The sequence below is a fragment of the Alternaria metachromatica genome, assembly GCF_023757995.1.
Source record: "Alternaria metachromatica strain BMP 0045 chromosome Unknown scaffold_40, whole genome shotgun sequence".
Taxonomy (NCBI): Eukaryota; Fungi; Ascomycota; class Dothideomycetes; order Pleosporales; family Pleosporaceae; genus Alternaria; species Alternaria metachromatica.
In genome coordinates, this window is record NW_026055531.1 from 129,258 (window position 1) to 148,606 (window position 19,349).

Sequence of the window (19,349 nt, forward strand, 5' to 3'; positions counted from 1 at the left end):
GCGGATTCTCTCCGCCTTCTAAGCCCTCACAGTCTGCGTACAGTAGAGGTGTTCGAGAATCGGTGCTCATTGGGTCTGCGTACAGATGTACGTCGGCCGATGTTGGAGTGTGCTCCACTGGATCGTTACCGAGCCTCTCATGTCCAGACTGTGGCTCTAGACGCTTCAAGCCAACAACAGGAGAAGGATAGCGTTCCTTCAGACCACCGGTCCCTTGCAACTGAATGAGCATCTTTATTAATGTACTTTTCCCAGCATCTGGTGCGCGGTTAGTCTCGAAGAGTTAACGATACGATTGATGGATCCGTTACTAGTTTGGCCGATGAAAGATACCAGTTGCGGGTATTTTTCTTTTCCATTTTTGAGCGGGTTACACAACAAGGCTGAATACACATCATAGTCGAAAAATTGTTGACGGTCTGACTGGTCGCCTCTTCTATGGAGGCTGTCGTAATGCTCCGGATCGTCGTCTCTTTTTATTCCTGAAAAGAGGTCAGTAGTTATAAGAGCTCTTATCAAGGAACAAATTGTACCAAACCAGGTAGTGGCCAGGTCGTCCTCGTGGAGTTCTTCCATTTTGTCTTCGTCGTATTGTGGATCCAGTATGCTCTTGAGTTTCGCATACACATGATACTCTACCTTCTCGTGCGATCCATCTCTTCCTTTTTTCCCGCCACGGTGCGCCAAAAAGTGTTGCCAACACGGGTCGCAGAACTCACAGGCACAGTCCACACAATACCAGACCTGGGCACGATTGCGGGTACAACCTATACCGCGGCTCTCGCAGTCGTTCAGTGGCCGCTGCATGGTCTTGGAAAGTCCTTAGGCGATCGTGAAAGAGACAAGGTCGTTAGGAAGTTGCGGGGAAGTCATTGCGGCAAAGATTACCTATGCCAATGTTCAGCCTCACGCGGGCGCCGTGCTAAGCTGCATATCCATCCAATCGAGACTACGCGGTAAGTGCACCTATGAAGCTTGCTGCTGCATGTGGAATCGAAACCAGGCGAATCGAAGTGCATGCCGCCAGCCACACAATCGTTCATTACCGGCAACTCCGCCACTTGTATTGACCGGTCGCCAGAGTGAAGCGACACGATGGCGAGCAGGCGAACCGTGTCGCGTGCGTCACTGCATCATCGCGATACGACGAGTACTGATCGCCAGCCTGATATCCCATTGCAAGGTTGTAGGGTTGTTCGAAACGAGTAGCATGTAAGCATCGTGGTGGATGCTGGACGGCGGTGGCACATCTAGGGCAACTGCGCACAGACCATGTCTGCCCGCCTGCCCAACCTGATCGATGCAGAGCGTCACTACGTCTACTCTTTCGTCTTCCGGCTACCTAGGTACCCAGATGCAACCTCGTATTAGCAAAAGCTCGCGAAATAAGCGAAGACTATAGCATGGCTGGCGAACCGATAACTCCTTTGCAGGCGCGCTCTTCGTTGCGCGTTGTAAGTAAAGAGTCGCGCAGACAAGACAGCCTTGCAAACAAGCCCGCCGTCTAATGCAGTATGCGACATGCAGTCGCTTGGGTCGCGGATACAACATGTGAAGAAAGCTCAACGCAAAGAAACTCGATGTTGTTGGTCGCGTTGCGCAGAAGGGGAAGAAGAAAGTTGAAGTGGGGGCGCGCCAGCTCCGCAAGCGGCAGAGGAGCTTGAAGGCGGTCTGCTTCCACCATGCAGAGTCAAAGGCCTCTGAACGCTGTCGTACAGTCTCTTCACAAACACCAAAATTTACCTACCAACGCCCGGCTCAGTACAAAACTGCCATCATGCCTTCCATGGCGAGCTCCATCCACCCCGACTTCCGCGACGATGTCACCTCAGCGGAAGCCCATGCCGTGGACCGGGAAACAGAACGTCTAATCCATCAACAACTAGCTGCGGACAACGCAAGTGGCCGTGAAAGATACATTCAGCTCGCCAAAGAGATGCTGCGTATTAGATTGCGCGCCTACAAGCCCGAGTCACCACCCGTTGCTGGTGCGTGGTGCCTGATCGGATCAGCACATCTCAAGGCCTCTCAGCTGCAGGAAGCAAAGGAAGCCACTGAGAAGAGTCTGGAAATATATGCCGCAGGAAACGATGCTGAGAAAGAAAACTCGGCGGCATTGGCGAGGGAACAGTTGGGTTTGATCTTTGAAGGCTTGGGCCAGATCTCCGATGCTAAGAAAATTCGACTGCAAGGTGCGAGTGATGGAACGATGGTGTGTTCGAGTCCACGGGTACGTTGATCATGGTAAAGCATGAAGTGATTCTTTTAACAGGCTTATGTAGTGTCCCTATGCACATTACGCGTTCCGCGTGCAGAACGAGGGCCGCCCTGGGCTCTTCAAGTTGGCTGAACTGAATGCGTGTGGTGCATGCAATTCGGCATTCTACTGCGAACGGCAATGTCAACTGCAGGACTGGAAGAGACATAAAGTTCCTTGTAAGAGATATACGGCTGCTCAAGTAGATTAGGATGGCATATTGCTCTGCTCTCACTAAAATACAGTGTCCTCGTGGTCTCCAAACTCTTCGCCTTTTTGCAAAACCTGTTCAACCAGGTCATTCCTCGCCTCTCTGGCTTTCATGGTCGACGGACTGGTATCGATGCTTTCCATTTGGATTTTGCCAATGTGCATCACCTACTTCGTCCTCTTATCCCGTATGCTGATTTACGGCACCCTCAGAAAGAGGCATCTACAATTCGTGTCACATTTCACAAAACAATCATGAAGGTAGGAGTATACATTGTCTTCGGCAGTTACAACTTATAAAGATATAGTGGTGTGTACGCAGCAACATGCAAAACAGAAAGTACCTAGAAAACTACCCCTGGTGATGGATCCCAATAGATTCCCAAGCACGAGCGATACTTAAACATCTTTTAGGAATCTGGCACCCTAACTCTTGACTCCCGGAGTACCCGCAATACCCCACCCACATATCCATTCCACAAGAAAGAGCCAAAATGGCACGGGAACCACTCGCCCTTGATGGCAGGTTCATGGCATTCGCAAGATCGCAGGCCGGAGAACGACTGTAGGTCACATACTATCAGCGCAACTACGGCAATCGCGTAGACCCAAACCCAGCGCCAGTGTACCAGAACGAGAGTAGTCATGTGGGCTCTATGGGCCACGTCGACTTCGATACGATCAGCGAAGAGGTCGTGGCCAAGAAGGGTCGTCTCGGCCTCACACCAATCACGCTCACCCAGGTCATGTTTCCTATCTGGCAATCCAAAGGCTTCAAATTGCTGTCGAAAGAGGCAGTACAAGCACTGACACCCGGAAAAGAGCGCAAGGGCAGCCTCACCCCGAAGAAAGAGCGCAAGGCCAGCAGGGCCACAGACGACCCCAACCTCAAGCCGGCGCCGCAACATCAACAACACCCCCGACCTCCAGGCCAACAGCAAGAAGCCGCGCAGAAACACGATTTCCACCCCTCTCACCCCCGAAGACAAGGCCGCGGCCAAGCGCGCCTTCCAGGACACAACGAAGCCCATAGACGAACAGTCCATCCACAACTTCCAAGTCACGGAGGCAGAGGCTCACGAGTCTGGGCATATGCCAACGTTTGTGAGGATGCCTCGACAGTGGGCACTAGACACAAACACCGATCAGTACGACGCGCCGGCATTTGGAATGTACAGGGTTTTGGAGGATATGTTGAACGCTTTAGTGGGTTATCGAGGTGCGATACCGAACCTTGGAGGTATATGCTATGTTCTGGGGCAACGCAAGGAGGGTAACTAGGATTATGTAAACCCCTTGAATACGCTAGGATAAATGTAGGTTGCTGCTACCGATAATGTATGCTCCAGAGGTGCCCAGCGAACGCGCTTGCCAACATTCCAAGGTGAATGTCGCCTCTAGGCTCTCACGAGGCAAGTGCTCTTCAAATGCTAGATCGGACAAAAGCCTCGATTAGGAAGACTAAGCTCGTGACAACATCGCCATGTCGTGGAGGCATTCGCAGTTGTCTGCGGCAACACACGAGATATACAGAAGACTACGTATACCTTAACAGCATGTCTAGATAAATGCATGCTGCTGCCACCTAAGACGTATACCTCAAAAGCATCAATAGAGCGCGCCTGCTGATATTCCGGTGCCAATGTCGTCCGCAGGCTACCACAAGGTAGGAGCACCTCAACCCACACATCAAGCACCAAAAACCCACCCATAAACTTAGCAGCCTCCCCCGTCGCACCTCCCCGCCCCCACATCCACAGTGTAGTAATTCCCATCCTCGCACCCTTTCTTCTCTTCTCCAGCTACTACACACAGGAGATTAGGTACGTAACTCTTTCTATCTACCCTATTATCCCATGAAAATCACTTTCACTAACAAACCCACGTCTAGCTGTCTCCCTACAATGTCCAACTGCACCTTCGCCACGCGCGTTTTCGACGCCTTCGTGGCACACATGATCACAGCTGTTTTGGCCATTGCGCTGCTCCGCTGGGTGGGCTACGAGATGCCGTGGGAGATGCGGGAGAGGAGGGAGAGGAGGGAGGGAGTTGGCGGCGTTTGAGGGGCGGGTGAATGGTATTATTGATCGGTATGTTTAGTGTGGATATGGATATACGTAGTTGATTTCTTTTCTTTCCTTTGTTGGTTTTTTTCGTTTCCGATATTCTTTTCTTCTGTTATGGTTAGCTGTTAGCTTTGTTATCTAGGGAATATCTTAAGGGCCTTGAACCCCACCTCCCCGTGGTTAGGCCTGGGGCCACTCCCGGTGATGAGAGGGAGTGGTGCGGACGGGGGTATTTTTATTCATTGTTGGAAGAGGCTGAGATTGGAGATGTTTGCGAGAGGTTCGCTCGTCACAGCTTACAACTCACTTCTGGTTTGCCGAAGACGTCCAGAATATGCTATCCGCAACTCGATCTACGAAGGCGTTGTAGGCTTCAACTGGGGCTAAGCCACTCGTATCAGCTTCGCGCGTTCGACATGTCGTCCCCAGGCATCATGATGGTCGAGAGAACTTCCCCCTCACGAGCCTATTTCGTCTTGACAACGGGGTTTGGTACTGGCCCACTCTTCGCTGAACGAGGCGACCCTGAACCTTGGTTCTACCAGCGCACTCTCGGCAGACGCACAACATCCCTCTTTCACCTCTTCAGTCCCACTTCAACCTCCCTCGATCATACCTCAACATCGCCATCATGCCGACTTTCGATCTAGGCCGTCTAGGTCGCTTCCAGATATCCTATCTTCCGCCATCGAACATGTCGCGCACAGAGCAGCAAGACCTACCGTCATACCCGCCGCCTGAGTACACCGACATCGCGGAAAGCGAGCTCAAGTACCTCTCTCCATCGCAAGCACAACCACCAGAATGCAAGACCGAGCAGGTCCGTCGATTTCTCATCGAAATCGTTGCAATAACCTTCAACGCGGACTTCGACTCGCTAAACGCAGCCTTGTACAACATCCCTGTACCAGACAACACAAACACAATACTCTGCGACTCTGAGCGCGCAGACCTGGTAGCTCAATCCGATCTTGTACGCAAGGTGCATAGACACTTCCTCCACAACACCAAGACTCATATATCCCAACAAGACGAGAGAGCCATCTGCTCCACCATAACCCTCGCCGTCGCCCCCCTCCGCGTTGCACCCCCCCTAACCTCCTACCAAAGTACACTCCCGCACTTCACTCTAGACATGATAGGGTGGTACGGCGAAGAAACGCGACATCCATCTGGCACACGCTGGTCGAGCACGCTCCCCGGACACTGGGATATAAAACCTCTGGGGTATTGCGATCAAGAACAGGTTATACTGTGCATGAGGTCGCTTTTCCATATCATCGAGGACATTGCTCCGAACGACAAGGTGCACGACGTGCTAATGGAAGCATGGGACACTTGTCGGCGACGCGGTGGGTGGCCGATGGACACGCTGCTGGGCGACTCAAAGATGTGTTGGCCCTTGAGGAAGGGGTACCATCATATGGGGGATGCGTTAAGGGATATGCCGCTTTTGGGGCCTTGGGTTGTCGTTGGGGAGTCGAACGAAGCACACTGGATTAGCTCTGCTACTTCCAAGTACTCCATATCACCCTTCGTTCGCACCATGGGAGTAGTCTCTGCGAAGGGCATGTAAAACAATCAAAACCTTCATTAGCACCAGACATGTCTCGCCATCAACCTGCGACTGCCGAGTTCCGAAGGAGTGTTGCGGTGTGGAGAGTTTGGTAAGGGTGGGTCACGGGAGGCGATCGACGCATTGTGGCTCGGCCCCAGCCACAATGCAGAATGACATCATGCTGGCTGTACCTGCAGCAACCAACACCACCGATTTGACCGCAAACCTGCTGTCTAGCCCCGTGCGAAACGCGGCAAGCGTGTTTCCACTATCTATTGCCATCGTGCCATCTTTCCCGGCCCGTCCGCCTCTTCTCTTCTCCTCAGTCCTCTGCATTTCTTTGTATTCCCTTTAGTCTGTCGCTTCGACTCTAATTTCCCTATACGCGACGACCACGCGAGCGCCCCTTGGTCTCCAGCCCCTGCCACCACAACAACACCACCAAGATGGTGCACCAACGCGCATCCCAGCGGGCTCTCCTGCTGAGCGCGACACTCGGTCTTGCCAATGCATTCGCGCTGCCAGAGCCGACAGCTGTCCCCGCCAAGGTCGAAGTGCGCGCGCCTGTTGTGACTCCCGCGGCGATCCGGTTCGTAGGGCGGCACAGCTACGTGGAGAAGAGGAACATCATCGACGACATCAAGAGCGGCGTGGATAACTACGCAGCCTCGATAGGCAGCGTGCTGGGAACTGACCTGCCCAGCTTCTTCACAGAGGGTAAGCAAACGCCTGCATGGCAAGCTTCGCACTAGTAAGGCTTGTGCTGACTCTTTTTCTCCAGGCATCCCCGGCTGGTTCGAAGGCCTCCCCACCGGCAAAGAAGTCCTGTCCAGCCTCGGCATCGGCGACGACGACTTGGCTGCGAAGCCCACCGAAGTCCTCAACATCCCTCCCTATGCCAACTGGACCGACCAGGGCTGGAACGTGCGCTTCCACGGCAATGTGTATAAGTTCCCGGATATCAGCCAGGACAAGGTCGACGACCTGGCCAACGTCTTCCTCATCGACACGAGTGTTGCCGAGCTGCCCGACAACCAGAAAGAGCAGGCCCGCAACCTGACGCGCTCCATCTTCATCGTCCAGCAAGGCGACGTCAATGTCTCCATGTCGCTCGAGCCCGCGCCCATGCAGGGCGGCGACGGCGAGCCCGGCGGCGGCAACTCCATCGAAGCCCCCGGCGGCGTCCAGAACCTCACGCTCCCCTACGAGACGACGGAACTCGGCGACTTCGACGTCTTCGTCCCCATCCAATCCAACGGCCTCATCCCGGGCAACGAAACCAACAACGTCCAGCGCCTAAACGTCTACACCAACGGCACCAACAGCGGCAACGCCACCGCCTTCCTCGTCCCCTCCGAGGGCATAACCTTCATCTCAGACATCGACGACATCCTGCGCGTAACCAAAATCTACGACCCGAAAGAAGGTCTCCTAAACTCCTTCGCCCGCCCCTTCACCCCTTGGATGAACATGCCCGAGATCTACGCAAATTGGTCCCGCACCCTCCCCAACAACACTCACTTCCACTACCTGACCACGACCCCCGAGCAAGCGACCCGTCTGTACATGGACTTCATCTACAAAACCTACCCCGGCGGCTCCTTCGATACCCGTCCCCTCAACTTCTCGGACATCTCCGCCACCCTCTCCATCCGCAAATTCCTCCTCACTAAAGCTTTTGAGACTTTCCCCACGCGCAAATTCGTTCTCGTGGCCGATACTTCGAACAGCGATGTCATGAAGGCTTATCCCGAGCTCGCCCACGACTACCCCAACCAGGTCCAATGCATCTTCCTCCGTAATACCTCGGCTACGGATTCAGACATGTGGTTCCCGTACAATACCGAGGGTTTCAAGGGCCTCAACAACAGGAGCTACATGTTCTTCCGTGAGCCGAATGATCTTGCGGGACTGGATATTGTTAATGGACAGTGTCTCAACGAGTCGATACCTCAGAATGTTACTTTTTCGCGTCAAGCGGAGATTCTGGGGATTCATGGCGATAGTGCGGGTGGGAAGTTGCAGAGCGGTGCGACGATTAGCTTTGTTGTGGCGTTGTTTGCTGCTGTTGCACTGAGTTTGTAGGGATGATGGTGGGTTGAGATGATGTCTTTTTGTTGTGAGAAACGAGTATATACGCACGATCCATGGTGTTTTGTTGGATTTTGATTCAAATAATTTGGGTTTTGGGCATAGCGGCATGGTCCGCGTGGGTTTTGGGTCTTGGATACTTCTTGTGCATAGCATTTCCTATCTATCACTAGGGCAATTATCAGATTGTTTTGTGACGGTTGAGTCTGGACTGTTTGTGTGTGAGCAAGCACTTTTCCTTGTCCATGCGCAAACAGACCAGACTCAATCGGCACAATCTTATCCACACAAGCAAACTCCTCTCTCACACCCTTACCTTACCACATCACCCCATCCTCCTCCCCCTCTCCCGCCGACAATCCTCCCTCCCCCTACCCACATTCAACCTATGAAACCAACACACCAAGCTTACCCGATCATCACCCCTTTGATCCAGTTTCCGCCTGCTACCATATAGACATCTAGGTAATGTTGGCTTCTTCCTGTTGATGAAATTGTTCCATGACGACTCCCATATCTGGTCGAGATTGGGCTGGTTGCGTCGGTTCTTTTTCGCGTTGAGCGCTCCGATACGGCCGCCGTGGGTGCGGAGGTGGTGGAGGAGGTGGAGGGGGTTGTCGGGGGTGGCTAGGTCTAGGGCGGAGATTGTGTCGATGTGGTATGGGGTGATGGGAATATCCTCTGCGTTTGGGTATCTGTCGTTGTCTTCGGAGATGGAGGAGGGAGACGGGGAGCGAGAGGGGGTTGTGAGAGGGAGCGAAGAAGAAGAGGATGGAGTTGATGATGATGATGAAGAAATGGAAGAGTGTGTGCTTTCGGGTGAGTCAGGGCGCGATAGCTGGGTTGTTGAGACAAGCTCAAGAACGGCCCGGTAGTACTTCAAGCGGTTGGCGCTCTCAACAGGGAGTGGGTTGCTTTCGGGATCGATTTTATGAGTGACGGTGGGCTCGTTCTTCTTGTACGCTATCATTTCGGTGCTGCGACGGTATTCGACTATGTAGTCCCCCCATGAAGACATGCCCGTACTGGCTACATCGTCCATTGTGAAGAGTGTTTATAATATACGTTAAGTGACAGATCTGCTTTCTGCTTCATTTTGAGCGCCGTTGGGGCTATTGTATTGTCCAGCAAACACATCCTCAAAGACATTGGTTTGACAAGAAGCTGGATATTATACATTGATATTGATGTTTCTAGAAGTCATGAGGCTCCTCCTCATACACTTTGAGTAACAACCGGCAGAACACAACACAGACACAACGACTAACCACAAGTACCTCACGCGAAAACTAAACAACATCTTCTTTCCCTACTGACATGCCTCCCCCCTCTTATCCTCACCCTTCCTACTCTTATGAAACTTACACACCCTATCCACTTTATCATCCCCATCCTGATCCAATGCCCGATAAGTGCCATACTTACACTTCTTAACTCCGCCCGTATTACACGCGGCTGCTTTGGCATTGAGTGTATACGTCTTCTTAGTCTGTTCCTGGGTCTGCTCTTGAGTCTGACCGTCCGTTGATGTCTGCTTCTGAGTCGTCTTTGTCTTTGTCTTGGTGATGATGGTGCTTGGTCGATGCTTGTTTCTGTGTTGTTTCTTAGCCTTGTGTCTGAGCGCAGGATGAGTACGCAAGTGGTGCAGGTCGTTGCTGTATGCGAATAGATGCAGTGCTTCAAGCTCGGTGGGTATAGCGAGGGATAGGTAGCGTAGGCGAAAGAATGGTTCCGGAGGTAAGAATGGGTCGCGATGTCTGCGCGGTGGTAGCGAGAGGGATTGGGATCGGTTGACTTTGCGCGGGCGGAAGATGGGATAGTGAGGCTCTGGTTGGGGAGGCGGAGGTTGGACGTCTTTGCCTTGGGCATCGACTGGAGGATCGATGGGAGGCTGATCTGCATCGTTAGCCGGCATAGCGAAGTTGTAGCGATCGACAAAGTAGTCGAATGCTCCATCAGCAATTGGAGCCATGATGTTGGTTACGTGACGAAATCGGTAGATATGAGAGGGCGATTCTGGGCTGTTGGAAGATAAGTTGATCGATGAGTTTGTTTTCTGCCATCCTGTTGAGCTACGTTGCAGGTGATATATCATCTAGCGACTGGAACTTCAAGACATCAGATTAGTGAAGTCGCGACTATGAGTGATACATTGCAAGTCATGTCTTCAGTGTCTTCCCGCCGGGTAGGCTGTGAGATAAACGCATGCCTGAGAACGACCATGTTCGAGTTGTGAGACATTTTGAATATCTCCGCATTGTCTTACTCCGAGCATGACGAGCGACGTGAACTCATCCCATACGATAGCTGCACGCTACCCGCCCTATCTCTATCCGAAAACGACACCCTATATGGCTATCTCACTCCATCCCTCCCTCCTCAAACCTTCTCGCAACCTCCAAAACCCCCGCATCCAACCTCGACCCCCCCAAAAACGTCACACTAAACGGCAACACCCCCTCATCCCCCTCCTTCCCGCTCAACTCCTTCACCGGATACATCCCCGCCGGTACCGCCACACCACAAAGATCCAACACATTCCCACAGTGCGTAAACTCACCCAGAATACTATTCTTCTTAATCGGATCAGCGAGCACCTCGTCTATGCGCCAGTGCGTAGGCGTAGTCGGTACAACGACAACATCGACACCAGATGCGGAGTACGCGAAGACTTTCTCTGCTTGACGGGTGTAGAGGGCTTGGGCCTGCAGGTCGCGGTACGCGTCTACGGCTGAGCTCTTCCGCGCGACGACGGCGTCCATGAGTTGTGCGGTTACGGGGTGGAGGGCTGAGCGGTTTTTCTCGAGGAAGTCGTCGGGAAGGGAGGCGAGGCGTTCGGAAACGAATGTGCCGTCGTAGAGTAGTTGACCGGCTTTTTGGAAGGGCGACCAGTCGATTGGTGTGAGGACGCCGCCGATGGCTTGTAGTTTCGAGATTGTTTCGTTGAACATGCGACGGGCTGGTGGCGAGCAGATAGCGAGTGCCTCGGGTGGCGGAATGCCGAATCTGAAAGTGCGGGACTGGGGGCCGATGCTGTTGATGTGGCGTTCGAAGTTCATCTCTGGTTTCGCGTAGGGGTCGAGGGGGTCGTGGCCTTCTAGTATCTGCCACAGGGTTCGCGCGTCTGATACGGTTTTTGTGGAGAGCGCGATGCAGTCCAGTGACAGGCATGCTGGTGTGATGCCTCGGAAGGAGACGGTGCCTCGTGTAGGCTTGTATCCGACGACACCGTTGAAACCAGCGGGTACTCTGCCTGAGCCAGCTGTGTCTGTTGCCAGTGAGAAGGAGACGAGATTCGCCCCGACGGAGACTGTGCTGCCGCTGCTTGATCCGCCGCTGATGTAGTCTTTGTGGTATACTGAGTGTGGGATTCCGTATGGGCTACGGCATCCTACGAGGCCGGTTGCGAGCTGATCCAAGTTGGCTTTTCCTATGAACAAAGCACCTTCGGCGATGACTTTGTCGTATACCGGGGCGGAGGTTGAGGGTACGTGCGCAAGTGGTGGACATGCGGTTGTTGTGGGCAGACCGGCAATGTCAATACTGTCTTTGACGCTGAAGGGGACGCCAAAGAGGGGTGGAAGTGCGTTTCGGTCGGGGTAAGTCGATGCTAACTGTCTTGCGGCATCTAGAGCTGCTTCGCGTGGTTGTAAGCGTATCCATACCGCTGGATCTATCTCCTTGTATGCTTCAATCTTTTCGTAGATCGCCTCAACGACGGTAACGGGTGAAAGCCCCCTCTTGTACGCTCGTTGCAAAGATAATATCGTGAGGTCGCCATCGAACACCGGCGGTGTCTGAGGAGGCGTCGAGTTGGCGACCGGCCCCTTACTTGACAATGGCGAGAGGGCGTCTAGTAATGGCTGCAAGCTACCAATGAATCCGAAAAGGCCCTGCGACCAATGTATCATATCCAGCGTTGACTTCTTGAAGCAAGCATCATTGTATCCACTAGTAGCTTCCTCAATACCACAGCATTCGAAACCGCGGTCATTCGCCTCCCGAATAGTAGTAGCAAAGCAACACTCCGTAGTGACACCAGAAACAATGAGATGTGTAATTGCTCTCGCTTTGAGCTGATGCAGGATAGTCGTGTTCCAGAACGAGCCTTTACCGGGTTTATCGATGACGACCTCCCCAGGAACTGGCTTCAACTCATCAATGATGTCGTGTCCGTATTCTCCTCGTGTGAGCAGGCGGCCAAGTTCGCCCTTGTCGCCAATGACTAGTTTGTGCTGGGTGTTGCCAGGCGCAGCTTCTTGTCTGATCAACTTTGACGATGGACAGTCGGAGAGATCTGGTTTGTGGCCTTCGCGGGTGTGGAAGACGGTCATGCCAGCACCCCGACACGCTTCTAATAGCTTTTTCGTTGGCGCGATGGATGCTTGGACCGCCTCCAAGTTGCCGCCTTGAATCTCGCCGAAACCTTTGGTGAGGAGGAAGTCGCGTTGCATATCGATTATGAGTAGCGCGGTATGCTCCAGAGGGAAGGAGAACGCGTAAGGCTTCGCGTCAAAAGAGAGCATCGTGTCATTGGGAGAGGTGTTTGCCATCTTCGTGATACCGTGGCGATGGAGAAGTCTGGTAATTGGGAGGTTGTGTGGGCAGACACGCTCAGGAAGGAAGACAACATATACAGATGGTCGTCAGGGAACGACGACGCGCCATATCTAGTTTCGATATCGACTCCATCAGATGAACGTGGGGACTCCAACACGGGCCGCGAACGGAGTATGCAGCTGGCCTACGGGCCTACGGGCGGGACTTGGAGATGTCTTATCGGTATCGGATGGCGCTAGCGCTAGATCGGTCTAGCTGGACTCTTCGATGAGCAATCTCCATCATGCCCAGCGCCCAACGCTCTCTCATCCCCGTCGACACATCCAGTTTGTAGTGCTATTTGTCTAGATAATTTTGCCGAGCTGTTGTAGTCTCCGCATGCACTCCGCCATGTCATCAGCGACTATCTCCGACCCGGGAGCCGATATGGCTATCAAGCTGGAGACTATCTTGATATGGAGAGGCATGTAGCTGGCACAGCTCGGAGGTCGGACTTCGAGGCTTGATAAAGAATGAACGAAGTTCTGTCGCATTCGTGTTTTCCTACTTCATTTTGCCGTTCTAAACTATGTCTGTGCTAAAGGCGAGGCTTGCACCTCATCTTCATCTGAGGGTACCCTTCGAAAGCGGCAAGTATGGCTCGCGCTGGTCGAACAAAGGTACGTTCTTTCAATATATGCATGTGCAAAGACTTTTAGCTAATCGTCGCTTCGACATCAGATCTTGATCCAGTGCCACCAGAACAGCGTACCTGGGGCGGTCTTGACTACTGGGCGTACTGGTGCTCGGACATGCTCGCACCTCCTTTGGCGTCAACCGTGAGCAGTGTCATGGCCCTGGGTTTCACAGCTAGAGAGACAATCCCGATCGTCTTCTTCGGCTTTGCTATCTGCAGCGTCGTCATCACACTCACCGGAAAGATGGGTGCCACATATAATGTATCCTTCCCGGTCATCGTCCGAAGTGTCTTCGGCATGTATGGCTCATTCCCAGCCATCTGTATTCGAGCTTTCGTCGCTATGATGTGGGCTGCGATTCTCACGGTTCAGGCGAGCAACTTCCTGCAGCGCTGCCTTGAAGCGATCTGGCCAAGCTTCATCACTTTTCCGAATCATCTACCGGAAAGTGCTGGGATAGACTGTAAGGCTCATTCCTCTCCAAATCCCATTGCGCGTCACTAAGTCTTTTAGCGGCCGGATTGCTATGCTTGTTCTTGTACTGGTTCTTGCAGACTGCGCTCGCCCTCATGCCAATCTCGAAATTGCGCGTCCTCTTCTGGATCAAGGGTACCGTCGTACCGCCAACGTTCTTCGCCCTGTTTCTTTGGGCAGTCATAGTGACGAAGGGGTGAGTGAACTCTTATAGTTCTCAGCGATGGGCAATACTGACTTCGAATGCAGTGGTGGTCCGCTCATCAAAGGAAAGGTGGAGATTACTTCAACGTACATGAACACCACCTACTCAGTGCTCACCGGCCTCAACGCTGTAGTCGGGCTTTTCTCCTCTTTGGCCGTTAATATGCCTGATTTCGGCAGGTTTTCCAAGAACCAGCTCGCCGGCTACCATCAATTCCTCGCCCTCCCCATCATCGGAACATTGGGAGCCCTGACGCCGATCTTCGTCACCGATGCGCACTCGTACCTGTGGGGCGAGTTCGAATGGTATATGCCAACCGTCATTGCGAAGTTCGACTCTCGAGCTGCAAAGTTCTTCGTATCCGCTAGCTTTCTCCTCGCAACGATCGGCAACCAGATCGCAGCGGATACCTACCCGTTCGCGAACGATGTAGCTGGCATGCTACCAAAGTACATCAACATCTTCCGAGCTACGATCATCATCTCCGTCTTTTGCATCGTATCCACGCCGTGGAACATCATCAAGAACGCATCGGGTCTGCTCTCGTTCTTGAGTGGCTACTCATGCCTCATGGGTCCTCTCGCAGGCACCATGGTCAGCGACTACTACCTCGTCAAGAAGTGCAAACTAGATGTGGATCAGCTCTACACGCATCGCGGCATCTACTGGTATGATGGAGGCTGGAACTGGAGGGCGTATGTGTCCTTCATTGTAGGGTTCGCTCCCCTCCTCCCAGGTTTTGCGAAGAGCATCGATAATGATCTGGACATCGGTGGCGCATGGAAAGTATACACGTTTGCGTGGATCTTTGGGTTCTTTCTTTCGCTGTCTACCCACTACATTGTATGTACATACATTTCGCCGGCGGCAGGATCGTTGGTAGAATGCGCGGTGTACCCGCCGCAAAAGGGTGAGGTGGTCGCGCCGGTTCTGGAGGGCGAGGAACTATCGAATAAGGAAACTCTTGTGGAGAAGGAGAAGGAGGTGGCTAATATGGCTTAACCAATATCGTACCAAGTACTCAGTCTTGACCAGTAATAATGGCTTCTGCCTTCTACAAGTGATGTCGTGAGCGAGATGCGAAGCTCTCGTGTTCTTTTAGTGATGCCGCTGGGTAATCTCGGCTTGGTCTGTGCTTCCACCGGCTGGGCCGCCTCGGTTCTCTCGCGTCCAATGTGCTCTTGATCCCCAACCTCCCTGCCGGTGGACCAACTCAACGCACATGGCATCCACGTCGTCATCAGCGACATCAATGGACCAGTAGCTATTTCCAACACGCGCCAAGCAGGAATGGCATTGTGATGGTCTGCATTCATGGAGAAAGCACCATTGTCAGCCGTCACGCGAAATCGACACGCGAACGCGTCCCACACATCGCGATTTCAACAATAACCCTGGCATGATCCGTCTGCTACCAAGACGGACATATACTGTGTGCTGAAATGCAAGCATGGATCTCATGCCTGGTGAGAACTCGCCACCAAACTACCTCTTCCCGCGTGGAGCCAACATCCACACTACGAAGCCAAAGTCGCGACGTCCATGCGATCCCTGTCGACGACGGAAATCACGGTGTGAAATATCAGACAGCGGACCACCATGCGTTCTTTGTCAATTCCATGATCAAGAATGCACCTTCAATGAAAACCCACTACCACGGAAACGACGTGCCGTGGACATCAACGAGGCCTCTGACCCTACTGAAACCACTCGCAGCAAACTACCTCTTGCAGGCGACTACAGGAATAACACTACCCAGTCTACGTCACCTCACGATACTACAGCCAAAATCCGACAGGATCCGCCCATCAATGACTACGCAAATCTACACGGCCCCTCGCTCTTGAAGAAGACGCTGGGATTGCAGACCAGCAGGCATAGTCGTCTTGTCGGCTCGACTTCGGAGTACGAGCGCCTGTTATTGGCACTTGAGCCAGTTCAATCCGCTGGCGCTGCTGATGCTTTGGCTGGCCATCCAAAGCTTCGAAAAGTAGATGACGCCCATGCAACGACATTCGTCTCATCACCCGATGCCGGCACGCTCAACAGTCAAGGCGACATTCCGGATCTCGATGCTATCGAGATAGCCGTCGCACCGCATGGTGCTGCGTTGATACGTCTCTTCTTTCGGATCGTACATCCTAGCTTCCCGATACTGCACAAGAACGTGTTCCTTGAGAAGTATGAGCGGACTCATCGAGAGTTCTCGCCGCCGCTATTAGCGGCAGTTTATCTTCTAGCCCTCAACTGGTGGACTTATTCCAGCGAGCTAGCACTGCAGTCGAAACCAGACGTTTCGCATCTGGAGTCACTAACGATGAGATCTTTCAGCAACATCATCCACAGGCCTAAGCTTTCGACTATTCAGGCAGGGCTGCTGCTTCTCCAGCGACCAGAGGGTAACAGCTGGGCGCTGACCTGTCAACTAGTCGGGCTAGCGCAGGATATGGGACTACAGCTCGATTGTACGACGTGGCATATCCCAGCTTGGGAGTGTGGCCTTCGCAAACGTTTGGCATGGGCTGTATTCATGCAGGATAAATGGGGTGCGCTGGTGCACGGTCGCCCCTCGCACATCACGCCAATGGATTGGGACGTACAGCCTCTGACTGTAGCCGACTTCCCAGAGAGCGCCGCTGATGAGGATGACGAAGACGGGAGTACTGAAGTGGAGAAAGGTCGGATCTTGTTTTGCTACATGGTAGATCTGACACAGATCTTGGCGCAGATTCTTTCGACTTTCTATACGCTAAAGGCCGAGCGCGACTTCGCCAGCCGTGCGCACGAAGGCGTACGATCACTGCTCAACGCAGCGAAGCCTTTGCAGCTCACGCTACGTCAATGGTACGCCAACATGCCAGCTGCGCTCAAAGTGCAGGACATAGCTGCGAGAAAGCTCTCCAGCGTCGGCTATCTTCATCTTGGCTACTACGCAGTCGAAATGACGCTCCACCGACGCATCATTCGCTCGTTGTCTCCAGCAGACGACCTCGAACTCCACAACATATGCCGACAAGCAGCGCAGGTCCGGCTCACATCTGCCATGAGCTTCGTGCAATCTCTCCGACCCGAACACTTCCAGTCCTTTTGGTATTCATCGTCCACTTACAACTTTACACTCATCGGCTCTTTCATCTCGCTTCTATGGGTGACATCTCATAGTAGCGAGGAGGCAGCTAGATACCGGGCTCATCTAGACCAGTATAGATGGATCATACGCCTCTCGAGCAAATCAGCTGACTTCCTCGAAAGAGCGCTGGTGTCGCTGGATGTTTCGTCCAGTGCGCTGATGAAAGCCAACTCCGGCGATGCCGGCTCGCCCAGTACAGCGATTGGTCGGCAGTCCAGCATAGGATTAAGTCGCGATAATGGTGCGCTTGTCTCTGAGAGCAATAGGCCTGTGTCTGTTTCCTCAACTCCTTCCGCTACCCAACGCGATGGACGAATATATCATACATCGCTGGAAGGGACCGACCTCGCTAATCATTCGTGGTTTGATGCGATACACGACAGCGACTTCGACAGTGCATACAATGGCCATGATGTGCTTCTGCCTGGGCAGTCGGATGTGTCGTGAGATGCGATCAACTGCAGCATTGTTGGATCAATCATGCCATTGTACCAGCTGTCGACTGTCCAAGTTTATGCATATCGTGGCTGATGGCGAAGAATATAGCAGAGCGTGCAAGCCAACTTTCATCCACGGTGGTATTGGCTCTGGGCGCTGCAAATCTGCATCTACGAAGCCAGACAACAGCGATGAGCTGTGAGTGTCGGACAAGCAATTCAAAACACTATCTCAACGTCTTCTACGCCAGCTGGCCACTTAGCAGATAGGCTGTTCTTCTACGTTTATCCTTAGCGATGCATCATCGTTCCGTGACAGCCCGACGCTTCCCTGCTCCGCGCATATCATACAACCTTCAAATACTATTTATTATTCTTGCCACCCCACCCCACTCTGACGCCAATTGACCCTCTACAAAGCCATCACCATCGGCCTCGCTGCCCGTCTCACTTCCATGGCTGAACGTGTACCCGTCACGCCGCGCAGCGCTAAGACGATGCCGCGCCTGACTGTGGGTTGCGGCGAAGTTTGTCATTCCACGCAGGTAAGTGGTGGCCGAGTATGGAGGTAGCAAAGATTGCTGATGTTCTTTGTTAGGGCCTTTGGGGAATTTGCAGCTGCGAATGCTGCCAGTATCCCATTTCTATTTACTTCCATGGAGGGCTAGGCCGTCCGGTCGTACGGTCACTTCCTCGTGGATAGGGCAACTGTATCAACAGTCATAGCTAATTCTCATGCTTTGGAATTGCTTGATGCACCGTATTGCGAGCCATTGATATTTCAACGCTATCCTAGTATGATCTCATCGAGCTGAGCAGCCTGATCCCACGCGTCCTTCAAGATTGTAGCTACACCCCGCCTCTCGAATACGCCTGATTTACCGTTGACTGGTATGACACAAAGCGTATGAACTTCAGGAACATTATTGAAGTTCAAATAACCAACTTTAACATAAGAGATGCCGATGAAATCCAAGACATCAGCTTCCCCCCGGGGTAATTGCGGAGGCCATTGGTCGAAAATTATGTCGCCTACAATGGTTTTCTCTGCATCGTTTTCTGGGCTCAACGATATCAGAGATCTTATCAATCCATCATCCTCTTTGGCGTAGCATGATACACGAAACTGCGCTCTTTGTGCCTTGATGTACAGGTGTGGGTCAAGATGTTCCGGTTTGACCATCTCCGGGGGCGCCTTGTTGCTGCATTTCTCGCTAGTCATCTGGTGGTTCTGCAGACAAATACCGCATTGCGCATATGTGGCAACGGGTACTTTGAGCTCTCTGGCTCCATATTTAACATCAGGCCAGTCAAAGCCGAGGGGTGTGGTGTCGATTGTTCGACAATCATGTCGCCAGGCCATCCATGACCAGCTGGGCACAATGAATGACCCATCTTGGCGTAGTAACTTTCTTCTCTCTAAGATGGCCGCTCTCGAACTCCATAAGAGTGCGCGTGAAAGTTTACAAACTGGGTGACCATATAGCAATCTTGTGGTATAGGCACACTGAGGACCATCCAGACTCGTATAGAAGTTAATGACTCCTAAGAATGCTTTTATAGAATCTTGGTCGTACGATAATGCGCGAGGAGCGAAACTTCTTGCCGCTTCCGAGTATGCGTGCCAGTTTGGATTTCGTTCAGTCAAGGAGGCTTGACAAAGGGTTGGCAGAAGGGTTTGCAT

At 52.8% G+C, this 19,349-nt stretch overlaps 7 protein-coding genes across 7 annotated transcripts; 5 read left to right on the forward strand and 2 right to left on the reverse strand.

The window, feature by feature from the left end:
* Window positions 1–1,777: 1,777 nt before the first annotated feature.
* J4E83_010065 (uncharacterized protein) lies at window positions 1,778–3,748 on the forward strand (the record flags this gene model as incomplete). Its single annotated transcript, XM_049336948.1, has 3 exons — window positions 1,778–2,230; window positions 3,037–3,264; window positions 3,290–3,748. 3 exons carry the CDS (start codon window positions 1,778–1,780, stop codon window positions 3,746–3,748), a joined length of 1,140 nt encoding a protein of 379 aa, XP_049183927.1.
* Window positions 3,749–5,164: 1,416 nt separating this feature from the next.
* On the forward strand, window positions 5,165–6,109 carry J4E83_010066 (uncharacterized protein; the record flags this gene model as incomplete). The annotated part of the gene is made up of 1 exon (XM_049336949.1): window positions 5,165–6,109. The coding sequence occupies one exon, from the start codon at window positions 5,165–5,167 to the stop codon at window positions 6,107–6,109; it is 945 nt and encodes a 314-aa protein (XP_049183928.1).
* A 428-nt stretch (window positions 6,110–6,537) lies between these two features.
* Window positions 6,538–8,176, forward strand: J4E83_010067 (uncharacterized protein; the record flags this gene model as incomplete). Its single annotated transcript, XM_049336950.1, has 2 exons — window positions 6,538–6,808; window positions 6,873–8,176. 2 exons carry the CDS (start codon window positions 6,538–6,540, stop codon window positions 8,174–8,176), a joined length of 1,575 nt encoding a protein of 524 aa, XP_049183929.1.
* A 1,315-nt stretch (window positions 8,177–9,491) lies between these two features.
* On the reverse strand, window positions 9,492–10,154 carry J4E83_010068 (uncharacterized protein; the record flags this gene model as incomplete). The annotated part of the gene is made up of 1 exon (XM_049336951.1): window positions 9,492–10,154. One exon carries the CDS (start codon window positions 10,152–10,154, stop codon window positions 9,492–9,494), a length of 663 nt encoding a protein of 220 aa, XP_049183930.1.
* Window positions 10,155–10,542: 388 nt separating this feature from the next.
* Window positions 10,543–12,708, reverse strand: J4E83_010069 (uncharacterized protein; the record flags this gene model as incomplete). The annotated part of the gene is made up of 1 exon (XM_049336952.1): window positions 10,543–12,708. One exon carries the CDS (start codon window positions 12,706–12,708, stop codon window positions 10,543–10,545), a length of 2,166 nt encoding a protein of 721 aa, XP_049183931.1.
* A 602-nt stretch (window positions 12,709–13,310) lies between these two features.
* On the forward strand, window positions 13,311–15,100 carry J4E83_010070 (uncharacterized protein; the record flags this gene model as incomplete). Its single annotated transcript, XM_049336953.1, has 4 exons — window positions 13,311–13,401; window positions 13,463–13,882; window positions 13,933–14,089; window positions 14,143–15,100. 4 exons carry the CDS (start codon window positions 13,311–13,313, stop codon window positions 15,098–15,100), a joined length of 1,626 nt encoding a protein of 541 aa, XP_049183932.1.
* A 448-nt stretch (window positions 15,101–15,548) lies between these two features.
* Window positions 15,549–17,675, forward strand: J4E83_010071 (uncharacterized protein; the record flags this gene model as incomplete). The annotated part of the gene is made up of 1 exon (XM_049336954.1): window positions 15,549–17,675. The coding sequence occupies one exon, from the start codon at window positions 15,549–15,551 to the stop codon at window positions 17,673–17,675; it is 2,127 nt and encodes a 708-aa protein (XP_049183933.1).
* Window positions 17,676–19,349: the final 1,674 nt, after the last annotated feature.